General features: G+C 37.6%; 2 protein-coding genes across 4 annotated transcripts; both read left to right on the top strand.

Annotated features, from left to right (window-relative positions):
- Nucleotides 1-183: 183 nt before the first annotated feature.
- Nucleotides 184-8,680, top strand: LOC102233199 (Usher syndrome type-1G protein homolog). Of its 3 annotated transcripts, none has more exons than XM_023340498.1 (4): nucleotides 184-730; nucleotides 1,550-1,937; nucleotides 5,392-5,839; nucleotides 7,009-8,680. In XM_023340498.1, exons 2-4 carry the CDS (start codon nucleotides 1,774-1,776, stop codon nucleotides 7,828-7,830), a joined length of 1,434 nt encoding a protein of 477 aa, XP_023196266.1. In that variant the 5' UTR covers nucleotides 184-730; nucleotides 1,550-1,773; the 3' UTR covers nucleotides 7,831-8,680. The 3 variants fall into 3 exon arrangements, with proteins under 3 accessions (XP_023196266.1, XP_023196267.1, XP_005794855.1); XM_023340499.1 differs by having other exon boundaries at nucleotides 922-1,937; XM_005794798.2 differs by having other exon boundaries at nucleotides 184-1,937.
- Nucleotides 8,681-9,336: 656 nt separating this feature from the next.
- On the top strand, nucleotides 9,337-19,296 carry fads6 (fatty acid desaturase 6). Its single transcript, XM_005794677.2, has 6 exons — nucleotides 9,337-9,993; nucleotides 12,742-12,908; nucleotides 14,048-14,228; nucleotides 14,390-14,577; nucleotides 17,239-17,418; nucleotides 17,625-19,296. Exons 1-6 carry the CDS (start codon nucleotides 9,738-9,740, stop codon nucleotides 17,772-17,774), a joined length of 1,122 nt encoding a protein of 373 aa, XP_005794734.1. The 5' UTR covers nucleotides 9,337-9,737; the 3' UTR covers nucleotides 17,775-19,296.
- Nucleotides 19,297-20,436: the final 1,140 nt, after the last annotated feature.

Here is a 20,436-nt window from a genome sequence, read left to right as displayed (position 1 = left end):
AAGAGCCAATTGGAATGCACTACAGAAGTTTTAGTACACACAGTAAAACACAGCTGTAGCAAAGATTTATGCTGCAGCTAGATAAAGTCTAACTCAAATTGTCAAAAAATATGTATGTCATTTAAAAATAAATAAAAATGCTTATTTCTTAAAAATATAAAAGGAACTGTACATAATTGTAGTAATAAAAATAATCTGCAGCTTTAAAAATAAATCAAATATAAATATTTGTATATGAAAGCGGGAAAAATTATTGGCTCCGAGTGGGTGGACCTGGCTAAACTGGATTTATCAAATGATACCTTTGGAAATAATAAAAAGTATGAAGAACGGATAAAATGCATAAGTTTGAGCTATCTACTTTCTGAATCAATTTGCTACAGTCAGTCAAACTAAAATGGAAAAATAATTTCTGTACCTACTGGATGTGTTACTGTGAGGGCATTCGGTCAAATATACTATAAATTAGTTTATAGTGAAAATACGTTCGTAATTGTGTGACTATTAAGAATATATTTTTTTTAAATTTGGGTTTTGGAATTTGATCCGAGTAGGACATCTGTACCACAATCTTCGTATCTTTGTAGAAACATGACCGAGTGAGCGCTCTTACGAGTAAACAATATCTGACGTATTATTCTTCAGTAACCTTCGCAACAAGAATTTAGGCAGTTGGGGAGGCAGTAAACGTTTATACGCTTTGTACGTACCTTGGAAAACTTTCGTCTTTGTAAGTATTTATGTGTTTGTAAAGCGCCTGTTGTTGTTTTTTGGCTGATAAAATATAGAGCAGTGTGCATCTTTGAGTGTGGATTTAAGAGGAGTGATGCATTTTTTCTTTTGTTATATTTTCAGTTACAAAAACATTTTGAATGTAGCAAGGTGAGTGCATTAGCTAATAATGTATTTTTTCCCCTCCAGCTTATAAAAATCAAGTGTTTTTGTGGAAACCTTTTACTAGTTGTTCGCTAACGTGTAGCTAATGACGTGTTGTGAGGACAGTGACCCCCTGGTGACCCCCACAAGGCGATTTCTGACAAGCAAGGGATATAAAGTAAAATGTTTGAGAACCTACTGAATATGACTGCATGCGACAGAATCAGACTTTCAACTATTTTTTTAAAGAATCTCACTGGCCTTAAAGAAAATACATGGTCAGAACTGAAAAGTCGTGTGCATCAGGCGGCAACCTGTTTGGCCCAAATCATATAATTTGAAAGGTCATTCTACCAAAGAATTCCAAGGAAATGTATGTCAAATGTAAAGGTAACATCCAAAAATGTCTCATTCCAACATTTATTGTTTAATCTGTTTCAATGTCAAACGGTAGGAAAGGAAAGTGTGTTTGTCCTTGTTCTATTTCTTGTTAATGGAACAAGAAAAGATAATTCGAGCAGTCGGGCTGTTTTTGATTTTAATATTTGATCATTGTACACCTCACCAAAAGTTGTGTGGGTTGTAACTAAAAACATCTATGTAAAAACAATAACATTAAAGAGGATGCTGAAATTTAACTTGTCGGGATTCGAAATTATCTTCAAAACTGAAGGATGCTCCAGGTTCGACCTATACGTGAAGCGGGGCGCGTCTTTACGTGGAGACAACTCCGCCCATTCCTGACTTACAGCAGGCCGACGTCTCTAAGCAACCAGCTGCCCAGCATTGGGCTCTGCAGGCCGCAGAATCAACAGCGTCCCGGACAGAACCAAGAAGTCAGCTCTTCAAAGGGACTAAAAGGTTATGGACTGGAGCTGGAATTGAGCCAAGGCCGCCATGAATGACCGGTACCACCGGGCGGCCCGGGACGGCTACCTGGACATCCTGAAGGAAGCCACTCGGAAGGAGCTGAACGCCCCGGACGAAGATGGGATGACGCCGACCTTATGGGCCGCTTACCACGGCAACCTGGAGGCTCTCCGGCTCATCGTTGGCAGAGGGTGAGTCCGTAAAAAAAATCTTTATTGTTTGTTTATAAATAAATATGTTATAGAGTTTGAAACGTAAAATAAGAACTATATTTAACCAAATCAAGGTCTAGTTTAAAATCGAGTTGTTATTATTATTATTATTATTATTATTATTGATAAAACAAAATTGATAAGAAATAAAATATTTAGAATAAATGTTACTTCCTTCCACAGTTTAATCAGTGGAGGGACATATAGAAGGTTTTACAGCCCCACTACATAGAAAGGTCAGGTTAAACAAGTGAATGCACACTGTGACAGCTTCATGTTCAGTTATGATCAATTTTAGAACAGACCAGCCTGGTCTGCAGGCCAGCACTCTAAATCATATCCAGAAGCCATCAGTAATAATTTCACTCAACTAGATTAAAAATGATCTAAAAATCCATTGTGTTTGGCTTAATGTCTATGTTGAGATGCAGGAAATGTTTTAGGATCAACATCTACTGAGGTTTCCAAGCTACAATCAAAGCAGGATGCTGATCAAAGTGGCTCCTTGTTATCTGTTGAAGCAGAATGAAACAGTCTGGGTGCCCTTTATCGTGCAGCTGATTGCAGGTTTATAGGGCATGCAGTGATGCCAAGGACAGCCGACTCTTGGAATGGTCACAGAGATTGACAAGTTGTTGCAATGAATGTGTCAATAACACAGGAATTCCTGGAAGATTTGTATAGTTGCTTTTTTACTACAGTGGCCAACTTTTCAGTATAGCAAAGAATCTTCTTTGTATACTACAGTTAGAATGTCTATTCAGCCATGTTTCCAAATTTTCATTTATTTATTTTTGCCCAATAGAATCTACTTTAAGCCAAGAAACAACATATTTACAAAGAATGTACAGTAGATACATATGTATTAAAAGAGAAACAATTTGAATTTGTTGATGAAAAACTTTAACACTGCTAAATGTGTAGGGCCCTGGAAAAATATTTATATGCCGTTAACTTTTCCATCTTTTGTCGCCTTGCAATTAAATCTCAGTGTTTACTTTATGTTACTGGGATTTTATATTATAGACCGGAGTACCCAGAGAGAACCCACGCATTCACAGGGAGAACATGCAAACTCCATGCAGAAAGACCCTGGGCTGGGAAACCACCTTGCTACAAGGCAGCAGTGCTACCAGCCCTTCAGCTTCATCTCTTGTATTTTAATTTACATTTACATAGTAGCATGTGCACACTGAAAGTCATAGAATTCAAAGGGGAAGTGTCATATTGTTTATGTCTTCAAGCTTGTAGTTCATGATGATTGTATACATGTCTTAAGTCAAAATATTTATCACTCACTGCTGTGATGGATAATTTGATCATTTGGAATACCAGAAAGGTGACTTAAATTAACATAAAGAATCTAATGTTTTGCTGTCTCAAAACAATCTATTTTAAGTCCAAAGCACCATAGTGAGCCCCAGTGTTTTCTATGACTGAGCACACCTGCAGGGAAAAGCTATGTTTTGAAAATGCTGGACCCCTGAGCTACATTTAGCTTAGCTACCATTACCTTTAAGGAAGGGGACAATTCAGGATGCTTTTAGGGTAGTTTTATCTAGCTTAGTGTCTAGAAATAAAGGAAAAATACCCCTTAAAGAAGCAGATGATACTAAGGCCCGCTCCGTTTTAACAATTCTAAGTATTAGTAATGAGGAGGCAGCACAATAATTCAGATTATTCAGATTATGTAATGTCCTCCCTGATGTTTCCCTCATGATTGACGGATGAAAGAAAGCATATTTATCCTGGTCATGGGCACATGATCTCCAAATGACATGCAGAATTTCCTTCCTGAAACAATTCGTCCTCCTGCTGATCGGACCGAAGTGGGTTAATGCAGTGCATTGATGAATCAATAGTTATGCCAGCTCCTGTAATTAGTCTATCGTGGCTGAAGGTCCAACACTGGTTTAATTTTATAACACAATTGGTGAATATCAAAATACATTTTGTATTGGTACATAAAAATTAAGCACAATGGTACAGCAACATATTTTCTTACCTGAGAAACTATTTGCCAACAAACAACACAGACTCCACCACAGTCATTGTCATGGCAAAATAATATTTATTACAGAAATATTTTTCTGTATTGGAGAATCTCTGAGGAAATCTGAAAAGCTGACCCAGTTCTCTTGTGTTGTGAATAAACAGCTACATATATTTTGGTTAGAAAAGTGTTTTTGGCAAGAAAACAATTGTCCTCTGTTTACAATTAGAGACGGTCACACTCCACTGTAACATACGTGATATTCTCACTCTGTATATGGCAATGGTGTTTAAGTTTTAGAGGTTAAATCATTTTAATTACATTTAATTACACTTAGAATAATAACAAGCAAACACCTAAACTATTCTGTTGCATTTCATATCCCATATTTTTCTTGGGATTAAAGGAAAAATGAGTGCCAAAAACAACTCGAGTTGCATTAAATGATTTTTAATGACTTACGAATAAAGTCTCACAGTCAGCTTTCTGAGAACAATTGCTCTTGACAGCAGCCACATATTTTCATGTTTCAAGAAAACAAATTTGTTTTTTGTTGTTTATCTCTGCTTTATCACCTCTAAACTAGAGCTACATGTTATCAGATTACTGTCTGAGCTACGTAGGTGTGATTCCTGTTGCATGTCACTACAGTGATACATTTCCCGCCATTGCAACTGGATCTGCATTACAGCTTTTAAACCAACAGCAGAACGAAGAACTTTACAAAGGTCCATCAGGGTCACAGGCTGAAAATAAAGTCAGAGGTGATGCTGATGAGGCCGATGGCCCTGTTGTGGTGACTGCATGTTCGTGTGTGAAAAAAAGACTTTGGGTGTGTGGGATGAATAATGCAACGTCACCTCTGTCATGTTTAACCTGCAGAGCGTCAATTATTAATCATGGACTGGACGTGTAAGAGGAGGGAAAAAAAGAAAGAAAGTTTGTCGCTGCTGCAGCTGAATGCTCCTGTTTATGTTCTTGATAACGATACAGTAACACCTGGGGGAATGTACTGCATATTGAGGCTTCTACTTATAATTCATTAATATCAGGAGGAAGGAGAAAAAACTGGATTTTTATGAAAATCAGTTTGCCCGACTACCTCTACTTATTTTAAAATTAGAATTTACTCTTGTGAGAAGATAAATACTGTTTCTGTTCTATTCTATTCTACCTTTAAAATGAAGTTAATCAAGGAACAAGTGTTAGTTTATTTTAGCCAGTTCTGATCCTCTTAATGATCATTTGTAGATATCTAATTAATTTGAAGAAAAAATCCTCTCCTAACTGACTAAATTAACTCATACTCACAGTTAAAGTAGATTCTTGCCTTTTCTACAAGAAATCTCCCAGTGTTTACAGCCGAAAAGAAAATCTTTAAAATTAGCATTAGAATCAGTTCAATGAATTTAATTAGACATCTCCTCTCCTGTTTCTTAGAGGTGATCCAGACAAATGTGACATCTGGGGGAACACGCCGCTCCACCTGGCAGCTGCCAACGGCCACCTGAGTTCGCTCTCCTTCCTGGTAGCTTTCGGTGCCAACCTTTGGTGTCTGGACAATGACTATCACACACCTCTGGACATGGCAGCTGCCAAGGGCCACATGGATTGTGTTCGATATCTGGACTCCACCGCCTCCAAGCAGATCACCCTCAACCCAAAGCTGGTCAGTAAGCTGAAGGACCGAGCATTTCGGGCTGCGGAGCGTCGCATCAAAGACTGTGAGAAGCTCCAAATGAGGCATCGGGAGCGCATGGAGAGGAAGTTCATGAAGGAGTCAGTGGCTCTGGATAACCTGGATGCTATTAGCTTCTCCAGCTACACCAGCAGCAGCACGCTAAGCCCCAAGTTCAACACAGTCACCTCCAACATGCCATATTCACAGGTGGTTATGAGTCAGATGTAAACAAGCATTATATTATATGTCTTCTATATGCTAATAATGGTTTTTATGAGAAAAATTGAGATTATAACCATTTTTTTTACTATGTACTATGCATTATTACTACATGACACAGAATTTAAGAACTTGATGAAGACTTAGCCCACAAACCCAAGGTTTTGTTTAAGCATAGAAACTGGTTGTTTTTGACTGGTTAGTTTCATCTTTAACATTTTACTCTAAACTATCCTGTTAAGGTTAATTGTTGATTAAATAGTTAAGGAAGTGCTAAGTTTTGAACCAGAGGAGTAAGGAAAAGGGGCAGAAAGCTTACCCAAGGATGTTGGAAAGGAGGCTCCGAATGATTGTCAAACATTGATCCTCGATCAAAAGCAGCAGTGTAAGTTTTGCTCTGGTCATTGGACAGAGGAACAGATACTTACCCTTGTAGAGCTGATGAGGATGGTTGTCCAGACTGTGTTTTGTGGATTTAGGGAAGTACTTGGTGTGGTGTTTAACAGTAATATAGTAGGAGGGTGGTAAAATTAAATGAGGCCTTGCATGTAGTAATCTATGCCCTACTCTGCTCTGCTCTTGTGTGGACTCAGCCTTACAGACACAGTAAGGAGCTCCAACAATAGAGGCAAGCTTATAGCAGAATGGCTACTCCTCTGCATCAAAGGTGTTTAGATGTGTGGTCAGGATGTCAACTGGATATCTCGTATCGGAGGTTTTCTGAGCACATCTCCGAGCAGGCTAAAAACTCACTGGGGGGATTTTTTAGAAAGAATGTGAGGAATCTTGTCCTTGGATAAGCAAAAGACATAAAATGGATAGATAATATCTTGTGATGGCACAATGGATCAGAAGATAGATGGGTTGGGTCCTCATCTGGTCTATTGTGGTAGTAAATAACCTGAGCATAAACAAAAGCTTCTGGCATCTAATGGCCAGACATACCTTCTGTATTCTTCCATTGTCAGATTGAAGTGTAAAAATAAACATCAGAGGTTGTGAAGTGGAGTCTTTGAGGTCTTTGTCAACAGTGTTTTCTATTGGTAGACTTTTTATTGATATTTTTGAAAACAAAAGTTATTTTGAAAAATGTGCCTATGTTTGTTTTTGTTTTAAGACCTTAAATTTTGTTTTAAGCAAGCTGGTTTTATTTCCAGGCTACGCTGCATTCAACAGCCAAGGGCAAGGCCAAGATTCAGAAGAAACTGGAAAAGAAGAAGCAGGTTGATGGAACGTTCAAAATCTACGAAGATGGGAGAAAGAGTATCCGCTCGCTCACTGGCTTGCAGCTTGGTAGCGACGTCATGTTCCTCAAACAAGGCACCTATGCCAACCCCAAAGAGCGGGCCCGTCTCAACATCCGGGACATGTTCCCCCGGGAAAATTATGACGATGTTGACACAGTTTCTCGTGCCATGAGTGACCCAGGCCTCTATGAAGCTGCTTATTCAGAAATCAGTGCAGACTCTGGGCGGGACTCTCTTTTCACACGACCTGGGCTTGGCACCATGGTGTTTAGAAGGAACTATATGACAGGTGGCATGTTCGGGATTGGAGGACGAGATGAAGGAAGTGTTGTAGGAAGTGAACCTGTTGGTCGAGCACCTAATGTCCGTCTGCGTGGACGCCTGCCTCAGTGCTCTCCTAGCTTTGATGAAGACAGTATTGGCAGCGCGTTTAGCCTACAGGAGAGGAACCTGCAAGAATTACCTTGGGAAGAGGTTGACATCGGGTTGGATGAGGATATGGAGCCAGAGAATAACCCTCTGGAAACTTTTCTTGCCTCTCAGGGCCTGAGTGAATTCTTGCCGATGCTCAGTCGGGAGAAGATTGACTTGGAAGCACTGTTGCTATGTTCAGATCAGGACCTCAGTAGCATTCATATCCCATTAGGCCCTAGAAAAAAGATGCTAGATGCCTGCAAGAGGCGTCTTGATGTTCTCGAAGAACCAGAAGCTATTGAGGACTCTGCGCTTTGAGACTTTATCTGTTTTATAGCGGGAGTATCATCTTACATCTTCATTCCCAGCAGATAGATTCATGACAGACTTTGGCTAATATCATGGGGCAAAACAGAACATGTATTGTCTTTGATCATTTTAATCACTAATCAGCAGGAAATAGTACTTTTTGGTTCCAATTCAAAATCATCAAAGGTAAAGCATGTCAACAAACTCGATTATGGCCCTTTAACGGTTCCATCACTGGTTTGGGTTTGTTTATCTCCAAAAAATCATTGCCACCATCTTGTGGCTACCATCTGTAACTGCACTCAATTTCATGCTGTAGGTTCTCCTAGATAGGAATTGTCAAGAAGATAGTTTATTTGAATAAGACAGATTTGCATAAATCTAAATCTGTCTCCATATTATGAGTATACACACAAATATTAACAAACTAAATAAAACTAATTACAAATTTTACAATAAGATACAGGTTTTGGTTTTAATATTTTTCCACAAACAGGTAAGTTTCTATTGATTCACCTCCAATAAATTCTGCTTTATTGTTACTGTACATCTCTATTGCTCCATTGAAGAAAAAATCTTAATTCAAATATTGTACTTTAAAACAAAATATTTTTGTTTGGCACATGTACATTATTGACCATACTGTATGTTTGTGATAGACACTAATCTGAGACTGCTGCAGACATGGTGGTAACAGTAAGACGATGTGGTGTCAGGACTAAGTTACGTGAGTTTGCGTAAGATAAAGCTGCAGTTTCAGGTTGCTGCATGTCGCATCACCTTTCAGTTCTGGATGTATCTGCACCAGAGGGCATGACCCTGCATGTATGATCATTTTTATTTTTTTGTAATAACTGCCTGAAAATGTTCACACAAACATTATATCTTTTATTAAAATAAAGTAAAAGAGTTCATTGTGAGCTTGTTGTACTCATACATTGGCATGAATGCATTAAGGCTGTTGAAATTCAACTTGTCTTAAATTTTGTTAGATTTATGTAATTGTGGTTCTCAGTACATACCTCCCCTTTTGGGGTAGAATTTTCTGTGTTTTTAACTTTTTTCTTAGAAGCCATTTTCCACTCTTTTTTTTTTATTTATCTGCATTAGCATTAGTAAGCTGTTCTGATATTTTATGTTTTTTTCTCCCTCTTCTTTGTTGCACTTAGCTATTTTGTCATTTTAGGTATTGTTTTTATGATTTTATTTAGCACATCATTCCCTTTTCTTGGACCTCACAGTTTTGTAACACTTCTCCAACATTTTTGTATTGTTGCTGAACCCAGCCTGAAAAATACAATTCAATTTAGAAAAATACAAGGACAATTCTAATTTCCACATATTTTTTCCCCTTTCCAAGTCAGATCCTGTTTATCCAATCATTCAGATTCCAGAGGAATGCAGATTAATGTGAATGAACTTCTAAAAGAAAAAGCTATCTTCCTACTTTGAAAAAAACAGAAGTGGACGCTGTTGCTCAGCCTTCGCCTTTCCCAGGATGTTTGCCAAGGTTACAGCAGCAGAGGGGAGGGGGAAGAGGAGAGCACACAAAGGCAGAGAAACAACGAAGGGGAGAGCGTCATGCAGAATGCATGAGACACCAGAGAGGGGGAACTGAAGCAGATGCATTTTTTTTCTGTAGGATTTCTGAATCCATCCTGTTAAATCTTCAGCCAGTGCCTCATTAGATTCAAAGTCAAGGCGAGGAGGAGGAATGACATACAAAAAAGGTGGGATGGGAGGATCCAGAACAGCTACAGGAAGGGGGTCGGGCTTCTCTGACAATGATCCTCACCAACAGGGAGTTTGTTGTCAGTGTTGACTTTCCTCAGTGGACTTTGCGTTCAGTGCTGCAGCGTTTGGCTCCGGCTGCTCTCAGGGGGAGACTGTGACTCTGTCCTGAGCCGGTCTTCAGCATGCAGAGTGTACAGGATGAATGCCGAGAAATTCCAGAAATCCAGAATGACCGAGGATGGGGTGGTGTGCTAAAACTGAGAAGCGGAGTGCTTTCAGAGCTGACAAATAGAGGAGGAGAAGAGGATGTGGGGAAAGAGTCTCTGATGATGGAGCTGACCAGGCTGGTGCAGAAGGTGATGAAAGAGAGCAGCTGGTGGGAGAGGAGGGGAGTGGACTGCAGCATCCTGACTGCAGCATTCCTGTGCCTAGTACCTGGTAAGGAATAACTTAACACATCTCTAATCATAAGAGATAGCAATCTGAGGTATTGAAACATTTTAAACTGACTAAAATGACTCATTGTGTTCAAAATGTTGACAAATGACATAAAAACTATAAAAGATTTAATATGTTTCATTACAATTGTATGGTCAACACAAATTTCAATATAAATCCAGCTGATCTGGTATGCCATCAGAGGGTTGCTGGAGAACATTTATGAATAAACAGAACTAGTATGATCAAGGTACACAGCAGACAAGTGACTGGAGGATCAACGATGATCTATAGTTCAGGTGGAAGAAATCTTTTGGCAGGACATGTTTACCAATAGTCATCTATGGGAGCAGGTGATCAAGTCATATGAGACCAGGAAATGATCACTGTACAACACCTGAACACAGCATTTCCACAGCGAAACATGATGATGGCAGAATCATGCTGTGAGGAAGCTGGTAGGAATTAAATGGATGATGGTCGGAGTTAAATGTAGGACAATCATGGGGGGAAAGCTGTAGGAGCAAATGTTAAAATGGCTTAGTTAAAGTCCAGTCCTCCATCCAAGCTGACTTACCTTGAACTATTTTTGCCATAAATGTGTAAGGCTGTTAGAGACCTTGCCATTTTTTGTAAATTGCCTTAAGATGACGTGTTGCAATTTGACACTAACTAAATAAACTGAAATGAATACACTAAAATATTTTCTAATTTGTAAAAGAATTTGTAAATTGTGCATCATTCTACTTTTATCTGAAACAGTGGGGTCTGAAATCTGAAACCAAGCTGATTAGCACAAGTTTATGGATTTAGAATTTGTAGGGGCCAGAGACATTAATGAAGTTTAACAACCCCATGTGACTGTGTGTATATATGATCGAGAGCACACACTGCAGTCTGGATTTTAGATCAAACGAAATAAAAAACAAACTACTAATATTCTTTTTACTTCATGCACATAATGAGCTGCTGAATCTTCCTACATAATGGAGATGTGTAAATTTACATTTAAATTAAAGAATGACCTTTAATCTACATATGAAGTGATGTAAGGAATGTTGTATGTGATGAAAGGTGTCAGATACGAGGAGCCCTGCTGTCTCTGGTGACGAATAAGGTTTCATTTTACCAGATCTGCTTGCTAATTTACCTCAAGCTGGAGATGCTCCTAACTGTCCACCACTTCTTTAGATTTTGTTACTAAGTAAGGAAAAAAAAATATCCTTAAACTGAAACTTGATTATTTGTTCTTCAAGTTTTCTATAACTTATTTAAAGCTTTTATTTAGACTTTAGCAGATTTTTTCCCCTTTTTGTTTCTGGTTTCTGTAGTTATTAGTTAACAAAATGGGGGTACAGGGCAAGTGGAGAACAAAAGGGGAAGATTGAGAACTTAAAAAAAGCTAGCTGGAGCAGATTAACAGAATCTGACAGCAAAGACCCACTGGATGACCTTTGTGATTCATCATCTTTCAGTTGATCTTCTACTTTGTGTTAAGTTCTTATCTATTATTTGACGGTAATCTTGTTGGAACTTTTTTCTGCCTATTGAACAATATTATTTTTGGACTGAATGATGTTACATCTGCAGTGATTCCAGTAAAGCAATTGGAAACGATTGTGTCTTTTTGGCAGGCTGCTGTTAAGATTTATGCTTTGACACAGCAAACTTCACAAAGTTTTGGAGTACTGCCATGGTTGAGGTTATCATATATCAGAATTGGCTTAATTAAAGCATATGTACTACCAGGTACTTGACTAAAAAAGTGAATCAAATAACATCCAGAATGTACTGTCAAATCTCTTACCATATGTGCACACAGACCCATTTGATACACCTGATTAATTTCTTGCTGATGTTATCTGCCAATCACTTCGTAACAATTCAATTCATTTAGGCATCTAGATGTGGCGCAGGCGACTTGCCGTAGTTTTAGCAGAGCTTCTCTGCTTTTCATCCAGAGTCACCCAAAATATGGAAAAGTTCAAAGGATATGAATACTTTTGGAAGCTACTATATGTTAATTTATGAAGCTAAAGACAACATATTTTAATTTTAAAGTTTAATAAGTCAGGACCGATTTCTTTATCCAACTTTAGTTAGTTGAGTTTGTTAGTTTTTAAACATTTGTTTCTTTACAGGACTCCCACAGCGTTTGAGTAAGCTCTGTACTTTGACTGGACTCTTGATGCACCTGGCTTCATTTCTTTTTCAGCCATTCTGTTGAGGATTTCCTGCGGTGTTTGGGATCATTGTCCTGTTGATGGCCCAGTTTGGGCCAGATCTCAGCTTGGTTCATTCAGATGCATATTTGCAAACCTAAACCATGCTGCCATGTTCTCTTAGGAGAGAAGAGGCTTTCTCCTTCAGCCCTTCTGAACAAGCCACACTTGTTCGGGCTTTTTCTAATCATCCTATCAAAAACTTTAACATTTGACATTCTAACTGAGGCCTCTGGTGTCTGAGGTTGAGCTCTTAGGCTTGTTAGAAAACTACCAGAACAAAGACTAAGACTGACCATCATTTTTTTTTTCTTTTGTCCTTCTTGTTTAGGTATTTAGCCTATCTATTAGAAGCTGTTTCAGCCTTTTAGTACAGAAACTATCAAACTAATGTGGCACAGCAGGGATAAAAATATTTTATTAAAATCCAGTTTAAAGCAATGTTAAGAAACAGAGAGTCAAGAGTTTTAAGTTAATGTAAAAACAATTCTATAGACACAATTATCTCCTGTTATCTGTCTTCCAGCCTTCCTGCTGCTAGGCTCGTCTCAGCTGCTGTGGTTTACCTTGGGGATGCTGTTGATGGGCTTGGCTCATGCCGTCATCACCGTCAAAGGGACACATCTGGCCAGTCATGGGGCACTCTGTGAGTCGCACACCTGGGCAAAGTTCTGGGCCATCTTCTTCATCGAGGTATGCAGAATACAAAACAATCTGCTACCATATCAAAATTTAAAACAAAAATAACTTGTGCTGGATATTCTTACTCTCACTTCTTTGGCAAAGCTAATGCTAAAAAGGTGAGAGTAAAAAATATCAACTATAAGTTAATATTTTATGTGAAGGGCCTTATTTATGTTTTTCTTTGTCTATGCTTTTCACACAACCATGTTCTTCCTGACAGAGACATGCTTCCATAAAACCCTCTCAACTTGACTAAGTTGAATAAAAAACATGTTTAATACCAGGGCTATAGTTTAAACATTACCAAAGTTATAATTCAACTATTACTCAATGACATCAATATTTTTGGAGTGACCATCACAAAGCCCTAAAAAATGGTTAGATTTTCTAAGGTGTATGAACGAGATGGCCTATAAACCTGACCAATTTCACACCAGTTCCTTTAGGAGGAATGGACCAAAGTGCTGTCAAACTACTGGGAGAACTTCATAGAAAAATAGCTAAAGCCTTTGACAAAAAAAGTATAAAAAGGTAATTGGTTAAACAGTATGGAAATTGGAAAACATCTGATTTCAAAGAAAATTTAAAACAAACACTATATCTCTCATTATCCTGCCGTTTAGCAACTATAATTAATTTTAGTCATTCTAGCTGAACTTTTACCAATGCATATAAATATCTAGTTTCAGAGGTAATTGGACTGAACTTGTATCACACTATCCTAGATGCACTCATTACTCCAGTAACCATAACAAAAACTTGGCAAAAACCCTCACAACCACAGAAAGAGCAAAATAAGTTCCAGTTGAGATTTAAACATGTTATCTTTCTGTGCTGCAAAGCAGAACATGTTTTTGCTTAAACCATTCAGTAACCTCAAATAACCTGAGCATCCAGAAACTCAGTTCACTGACCTTGCCTAATTAAACATGGATATTTATTAAATATGGTGGTATTTACATAAGCAAAACATTTGTATCATTGCCTTCTCTCTTAACCTTTGACCAGATACCTCAAAATGTAAACAAAAAATATAATAGATTCATAGCTTGTATCCAATCTCTGCCTAAACACATGTGCATTGACTGAGATATATGTGTAGTTTTAACGTCTGTTTTTTATTTTATTAATTTTTTTGGTCTGCTCAGATCTGTGGCTCATTCTCAGCTCAAGCAGGCATACATGGCCACATTAAGATGCATCACGCCCACACCAACATCATTGGACTCGGCGACTCCAGCGTCTGGAAGATTCCCTTTCTGCCTCGCTTTATCTACTTGTTCATGGCCCCCCTATCTGTGCCGGTCATCACTCCACTTGTTGCTCTAGGTTAGAAAGTTGTTTTGTTGGTTTTTTTTCACTGTAGGTTCATTTGTAGAGTTACTAAAATGACTACCAGCATAAAGTTGAGATCGTTTTCTAACTCTTTGGTGTCCTACATGTCTCTCTCATCAGTGTTAATTTAATTTGAGTGATATATTTGTTTTCAGCTCATCTTAAAGGAAATTCTTTAGGCATGGTGGTCCGGACGGTCCTGATGATTGCATTGGGCCTGTATTCACAGTATTGGCTCCTCATAAACGTGTCCGGGTTCAGGTCGATGCCCGGAGCCTTGTTATGCATGCTGGTGTGCAGAGCCATGTTCTCCATTCCGTACATCCATGTCAACATTTTCCAGGTGACAACACAGTGCCTGCATTTCCATACATGCAAATCTTATGGAGACAAATTGTCTTCTTTTAAGAAAGACTGGTTTCAAAACTAACATATGAGAAAACATTTTTAAAACAGATAAAAATCCATACAATGCATAAAACAAATTGACTGAAATGACCAAATAAGAAAAAGTGTCAAATATGAGTAATCAATAAAATCGGAAACAACATACATATTTTAAGTGTCCTTTTGCTGAATTGAGTTGCAAAACTTCAAATCCAGCTGTAGTTTGTATTAAGTAAAAGAGTCAGTAAAAAAAGTTTTTTTTCTCAAGTTGTGTACATATTAGAGGAACAGTTAAAAAAAAGGTCCAATTGGAACATGCAGGTGCTTTGTTAGATTAACATTTAGAGATTTGCTACAGAGATAGCAACCAAGTTATCAATTTATAAATCACAGTGAGGAGTGTTGATATAAATTACAGTAAGAAGGCAACTGCTACGTTGTCCTTTTACTGTTGAATAAAAAAATTACTAATTTCTAGAACCATAGCTCTTATGTTGCCGTTTTTAAATATATTTTTTTAAGAGGGACTTAAAATAAGGTTTGTATGAAAATATTATACCACTAGTAAATATTTTCAGGATTTAGCTGTTTGAGAAGGAACAAATTTTACTGAACAATTTGCCCAGTTGCCCAGTTGATTTTCTGCAAACAACAGAAAATCAACTGGGGAACAATTTTTGCATGACATGAAATGTGTATCATCAGGATGAAAATAGAGATAGACACCTTTCAAATTCTGACCTATATTACATGTATAAATTGGACCAAAAAATTAGACCCTAATTCAGAACCTTGAGGGATAACAAGAAGAAAGACCACAGATTTAACACCTGACCAGTAAGTTAACCATTTAAATTTTTCTTTAAAGTAATAAAGGATAACTCAAAAATGAACAGCTGCATTGGAAATACATCAAAACTACACAAGAGTAATTATATTTTAGGGTAAAATCATATTTGAATAAACTACATTATAATACAATGTTTGTCAACAGAGTTAATTGTTTTTTTTTACATGTTCTGTCTACATGTTTATGGACATTTTTGTTTCAAACTATGTCAACTTGTTCATTTTTATTTTTTTTTTTTTTTAGTTTTTGACTTAAGTGTGCCATTTAGAAAAAATACTCCACTCGCAAACCAGCTTCTTTTCATTTCATGCCAAAAATTCACCAGGGAACCTTTTATTACAGGCTCTGTGGGAAACTAATAGACACCAGTATTGTGTTGCAGTCAGAGAACTAAAGGGATAACAAGAACAATCCAGGCATGATTTTCCAAGAAAAGATCCAGGTCATTGTACATTGTTCAGAACAAAGGGTGTGAAGGTGGATTAGAGAACGCAGGTTTCAGATGTTTGTTCTAACTCAGAGGTCAGACTGGAGACCCTCTCTCCAGCGTCTCCTGGGTCTGTGGATGCTGTTGTTGGCTGGTTTCACCTCACCTCCCACCTCCCTGGGTTCAAAGCTGTTCGGCTGAGGTTGACCTCTGATTTTACTGGGTTCATCATACTGAGATTGTACTGAATGCATTCTGTAAATTTTATATTTTTCGGTCAATAAGTAAAATCTTAAAACAAGCAACAAAAATATGTTGGAATTCACAGAATTTATTTGCACGATCTCCACAGCTCCAGGATCAATTTACTCGTCCCTCTTTTGAGTAAATTTAAACAGTGACACACCTGAAAGGATAAACCACAGTTTCAGATGCAAGTTAAAGAACTACAGGAATTTTCTTTCCCATCTGTGGACCCTGTGGATTAGAGAAATTGCACAATAAATTCAATCTTGTGCACCCTGTTTGTTTTATAAACCACAGAGGATGTTTGTAAAATTGTTCCACTCTTTAAAAGTGAAATCCTAAAATTAAGATAAAATTATAGACATCATGACTGCATGTAATTTTTAAACTGGGTCTTTACATAATTAATTTTTCCAGTAAGCAGAAGAAAGTCACTTTGAGACATTGACTTTGTGTTCCTTGTAGTTCTGCACAATCAAAAATGTCTTGTTTAATTGGGATTCATATCCTTAAGTCTGGCACCATTTGTAGGTAATTCCAATTTGTTTCAACACTTAACCTAATTTTTACCTCCTATTTTTAATGTAGTGGAACAGCCAAACATTCCATGCATAGTAAAGTTTAACCCTTCCAAGGACTTAAGAGATGAGGTCCATTCTAAATCACAAGCTTTTTACCCAGTGCTCAGTCCTGTGCGCTTTTATGAGGGGTTTTTTCTGTAGTTTTAGGAACTCACTGTCTGATGGGACACCCACCCTTCCAATCCCCCCATGCTCCTACTTCCACACTTTCTGACCATGACATCTGCAAGGCACATCTTGTGCATTGTGCTAAGACTGTGGGAGGGTTAAAGGCTAACAATACAAAACCATCTCAAATTGTTCAAAGTCAGAAATTTTGTAATCATTTAAAAAATTTACCTGGTAACATGTAGTAATTAAGGGGTAAAAATAAGAATATAATTTTAAGCAAACACCCAACTAGACAGTCATCAGGTCAAAACACCTGCTCCATTGATCAGATGCAGCTCAAAATACAAAGTGGTTGTATCATATTAACCTAAAATGTAATAAAAAAAACATGTCTTGTTGCAGCACATTGGTCTACCAATGTTCTCTCCAACAAAACGGCCGAAGAGGATTTACCAGATGACCCACGGAGTTCTGAACCTGCCCCGCAACCCTATGCTTGACTGGACATTTGGACACTCTCTGATCAGCTGCCATATAGAACACCACCTCTTCCCCTTTCTGTCAGACAACATGTGTTTAAAGGTGGAGTTACCATTACTGCCTCACGCCATTTTTTTTCTCACCATTTCTGCTGTTTGGAATCATTGTCCTGTTAATGATCCAATTTGGGGCAAGCTTCAGCTGTCTCACAGATGGCCTCACATATGACTGTAGAAATGTTTGGCATACTGAGGAGTTTTATGATCCTATGATCATGCATAACCCCTGTCTTGCTTCATTCTGTTCAGGTAAAGCCTGTTGTGTCCAAGTACCTGACTGAAAAGAAGCTTCCTTACCAGGAGGACACCTACCTGTCCCGTCTTCACCTGTTCTTTACCAAATACCAGGAGTTGATGGTGTTCGCTCCACCCATCACAGAGCTGGTGGGAGTGCAATGACTAAAGGAGGATGATGACATCTTTACTTAGGACTAATGACATGTTTCAGCTTATATTGTGCTGATTAAAACGGCCTTTAAAACACAAGAAAGGTATTAAAAGAATATGTACTGTAGATAGCTTAAATTATGAGAAGTTTTTAAAACACTAACAGACTTTAAGAGTTACAGTTTAGCTGTTGATTTAATCAAAGACACCAAGATTTAACCCTAAACATTTTCTCTAATCAGCAGCATTGCTCTAACACTTATGTTTCAACTTGGTTTCTGTGTTATAAAGATTCTGTCCATCATTATCCTGACTTACCTCGAACATGTACTGTCTACTACCTCAGCTGAAGTTAGGAAATCACGTTTCCACTTTGACAAAGCTGCTAAAGGTGGTAAATCTTTATTTACTAGGCAATGATGGAAGACTCCTGCATAAAGAGTTGGCATGGTGTAAACGGGCTAGGTTTCTGTGTCCAAAAGCACAAATCAGGTATCAAATTGTTCTCTTTTGCCTTGTTTAAAGGCATGCACCAGTGCTATAATGGTCAAAGACATAATACCTCCAATAGAATATTCATTTTGCTAATGTTAAGTAGAATATAACGAGTTTGACAAAAAGTGGCCAATGATGTAATATTATTTTGGAGCCAATAATGTAACATTCTGCCCGTAGTATGATAACTTGTTATGGTATCGTGGTGAACCATAAGAAAAAATGCAATAACTGCATGGGTTCATCCTGAATCTAATTAACAAATATACTTTTTTGCAAATAATTTAGCATTCTTTCATAAATGAAAGTATTTGCAAATAATATTCTAATTAAAAATGTTGTACTAAAGGTAATCATCAGGTTGTGCCTTACAGCAATATTTAGGTAAGGATCACTGCAAAATGTGTATCCTTGACGATGGCTAACTGTGGCTCAGTAGATTGAGTAGTTAGTTGTCTTACAATCTGAAAGTTATGGTTTACATTCTGGCTTCCTCGTGCTACATGTCAAAGATTTTTTTATTGCCATGTCATTAATATTTTCTTACAATATTGGACAAATGTTATGTTATATAATCCAAAACGTTATTACATTATGGGCAAGTCATTTGATTTATTTCATTCAAAATTCTTATGTTATCGGACTCCACCTCCAGAAATAGTGGCTACATCTATTTTTTTAGCCACCACACATTCTGTTGAAACAAGTTAATCCCATCTCTCTTTATCCTTTAAATCTTTAAAGCACAAACCTTTTGTAAAAAATCCTGGAATGTGAGATCATGGAACCTTATTTCAGAGGATTAAGCCTTAAACTCAGGCTGTTAACCAGTCATATGCTAAAACTTAAAAGTTATAATCCAATTCTGCAGATGCTTGACATGGTGCATAGTATTGCCATGATTTAGTCTCTTTGTCTGTTATGCTGTGTGGCGTTTGTTTGCACAATTTCCATGACTTTAATAAGTTCTTGCTTTGTTTGGTCATCTGTAATTAGGCCTTTTATCTTTGGATTTAAATGTAATAAATTAAAAGCTTCATATCTGTCTCTATCCTTGTTCACTTCTTTTCACTTCTCACTGAGTAAAACTTAGTTGAACATGAAAAGCAAAAATGAAATAAACAAGCTAACTCTTGGAGCAGACCGCAAGATGTTAAAAAATGTCTCAAGAAAACCTCAGGTCAAAAGTCTTCCTTATTCTGGGCCTAGTCAAAGCCTGAATCCTGATCTCATTGAAATGTGGTGAGCTGACTTGAAACTGGCTGATACATACAAGAAACCCCTCATACATCTCACAGCTGAAAGAAAGCTTTCCTTGGAGCAATACTGACTGGTAGATGCCTGGCTTAAAGAATATTTCACGGAAGTGAGATAAGAGATAGAAATGTGATTAAACATCGCTATATAAATATTTCTTAAGAACCAACCAAACATTTATTGTTCTTGCTGTTACATGACAATAGCAAAAAGCCATGTTATCATGTAACTGCTGCTTCTTGCTGGGGGTGTGCCACAGCGCCAAGCTGTTGCATTCCTTTACTCTTATCCAACACTGAAAGCCTATATAGACTTGTGCCTCTGTGTGAGGTCCTACATGCATACTGCAGGAGCACCCAACAATAGACTGAGTCCAGATCTCAGCTTTTGGGCAACAGACAAGAAAAAAAGACAAGAGCACAACTTTAGGACATTTTGTTACTTATAGCTTATTTTTCTTTTGCTTATCAAATTAAAAGCTGAAATTGTCAGAAGTTGTCAGAGGTCAGGTTTTGGTGTATCCACATGGTCTGAACTATATATATATATATATATATATATATATATATATATATATATATATATATATATATATATAAACTTTCAGAAATAGAATAAAGACATAGCATAACATGACAATCAGATTGTTAAAGTCACACCTTATAGCAACATTTTCCTCCATATTCTTTCAGACCATTTTTGAAAATAGGACAACTTACAAGAGCACTTCAAAAGGGAATCAGTTCAGTTTAATTCACAGTAAAAGTCAACGGTGTCTTTCAGGAGCTGATTCAGTGATTTGAGTCAGCTGTGTTGGAGCAGGGACACGTTTCACACCTGCAGGACACCTGGAGGCTGTTGAACAGCAATTACATAAGTGAACACAAAGCAGTTCACAAACACAATTATGTCATCTCTCAGT

Source organism: Xiphophorus maculatus, chromosome 10 (assembly GCF_002775205.1).
Source record: "Xiphophorus maculatus strain JP 163 A chromosome 10, X_maculatus-5.0-male, whole genome shotgun sequence".
Taxonomy (NCBI): domain Eukaryota; kingdom Metazoa; phylum Chordata; class Actinopteri; order Cyprinodontiformes; family Poeciliidae; genus Xiphophorus; species Xiphophorus maculatus.
This window is presented reverse-complemented; position numbering and strand designations above follow the sequence as displayed.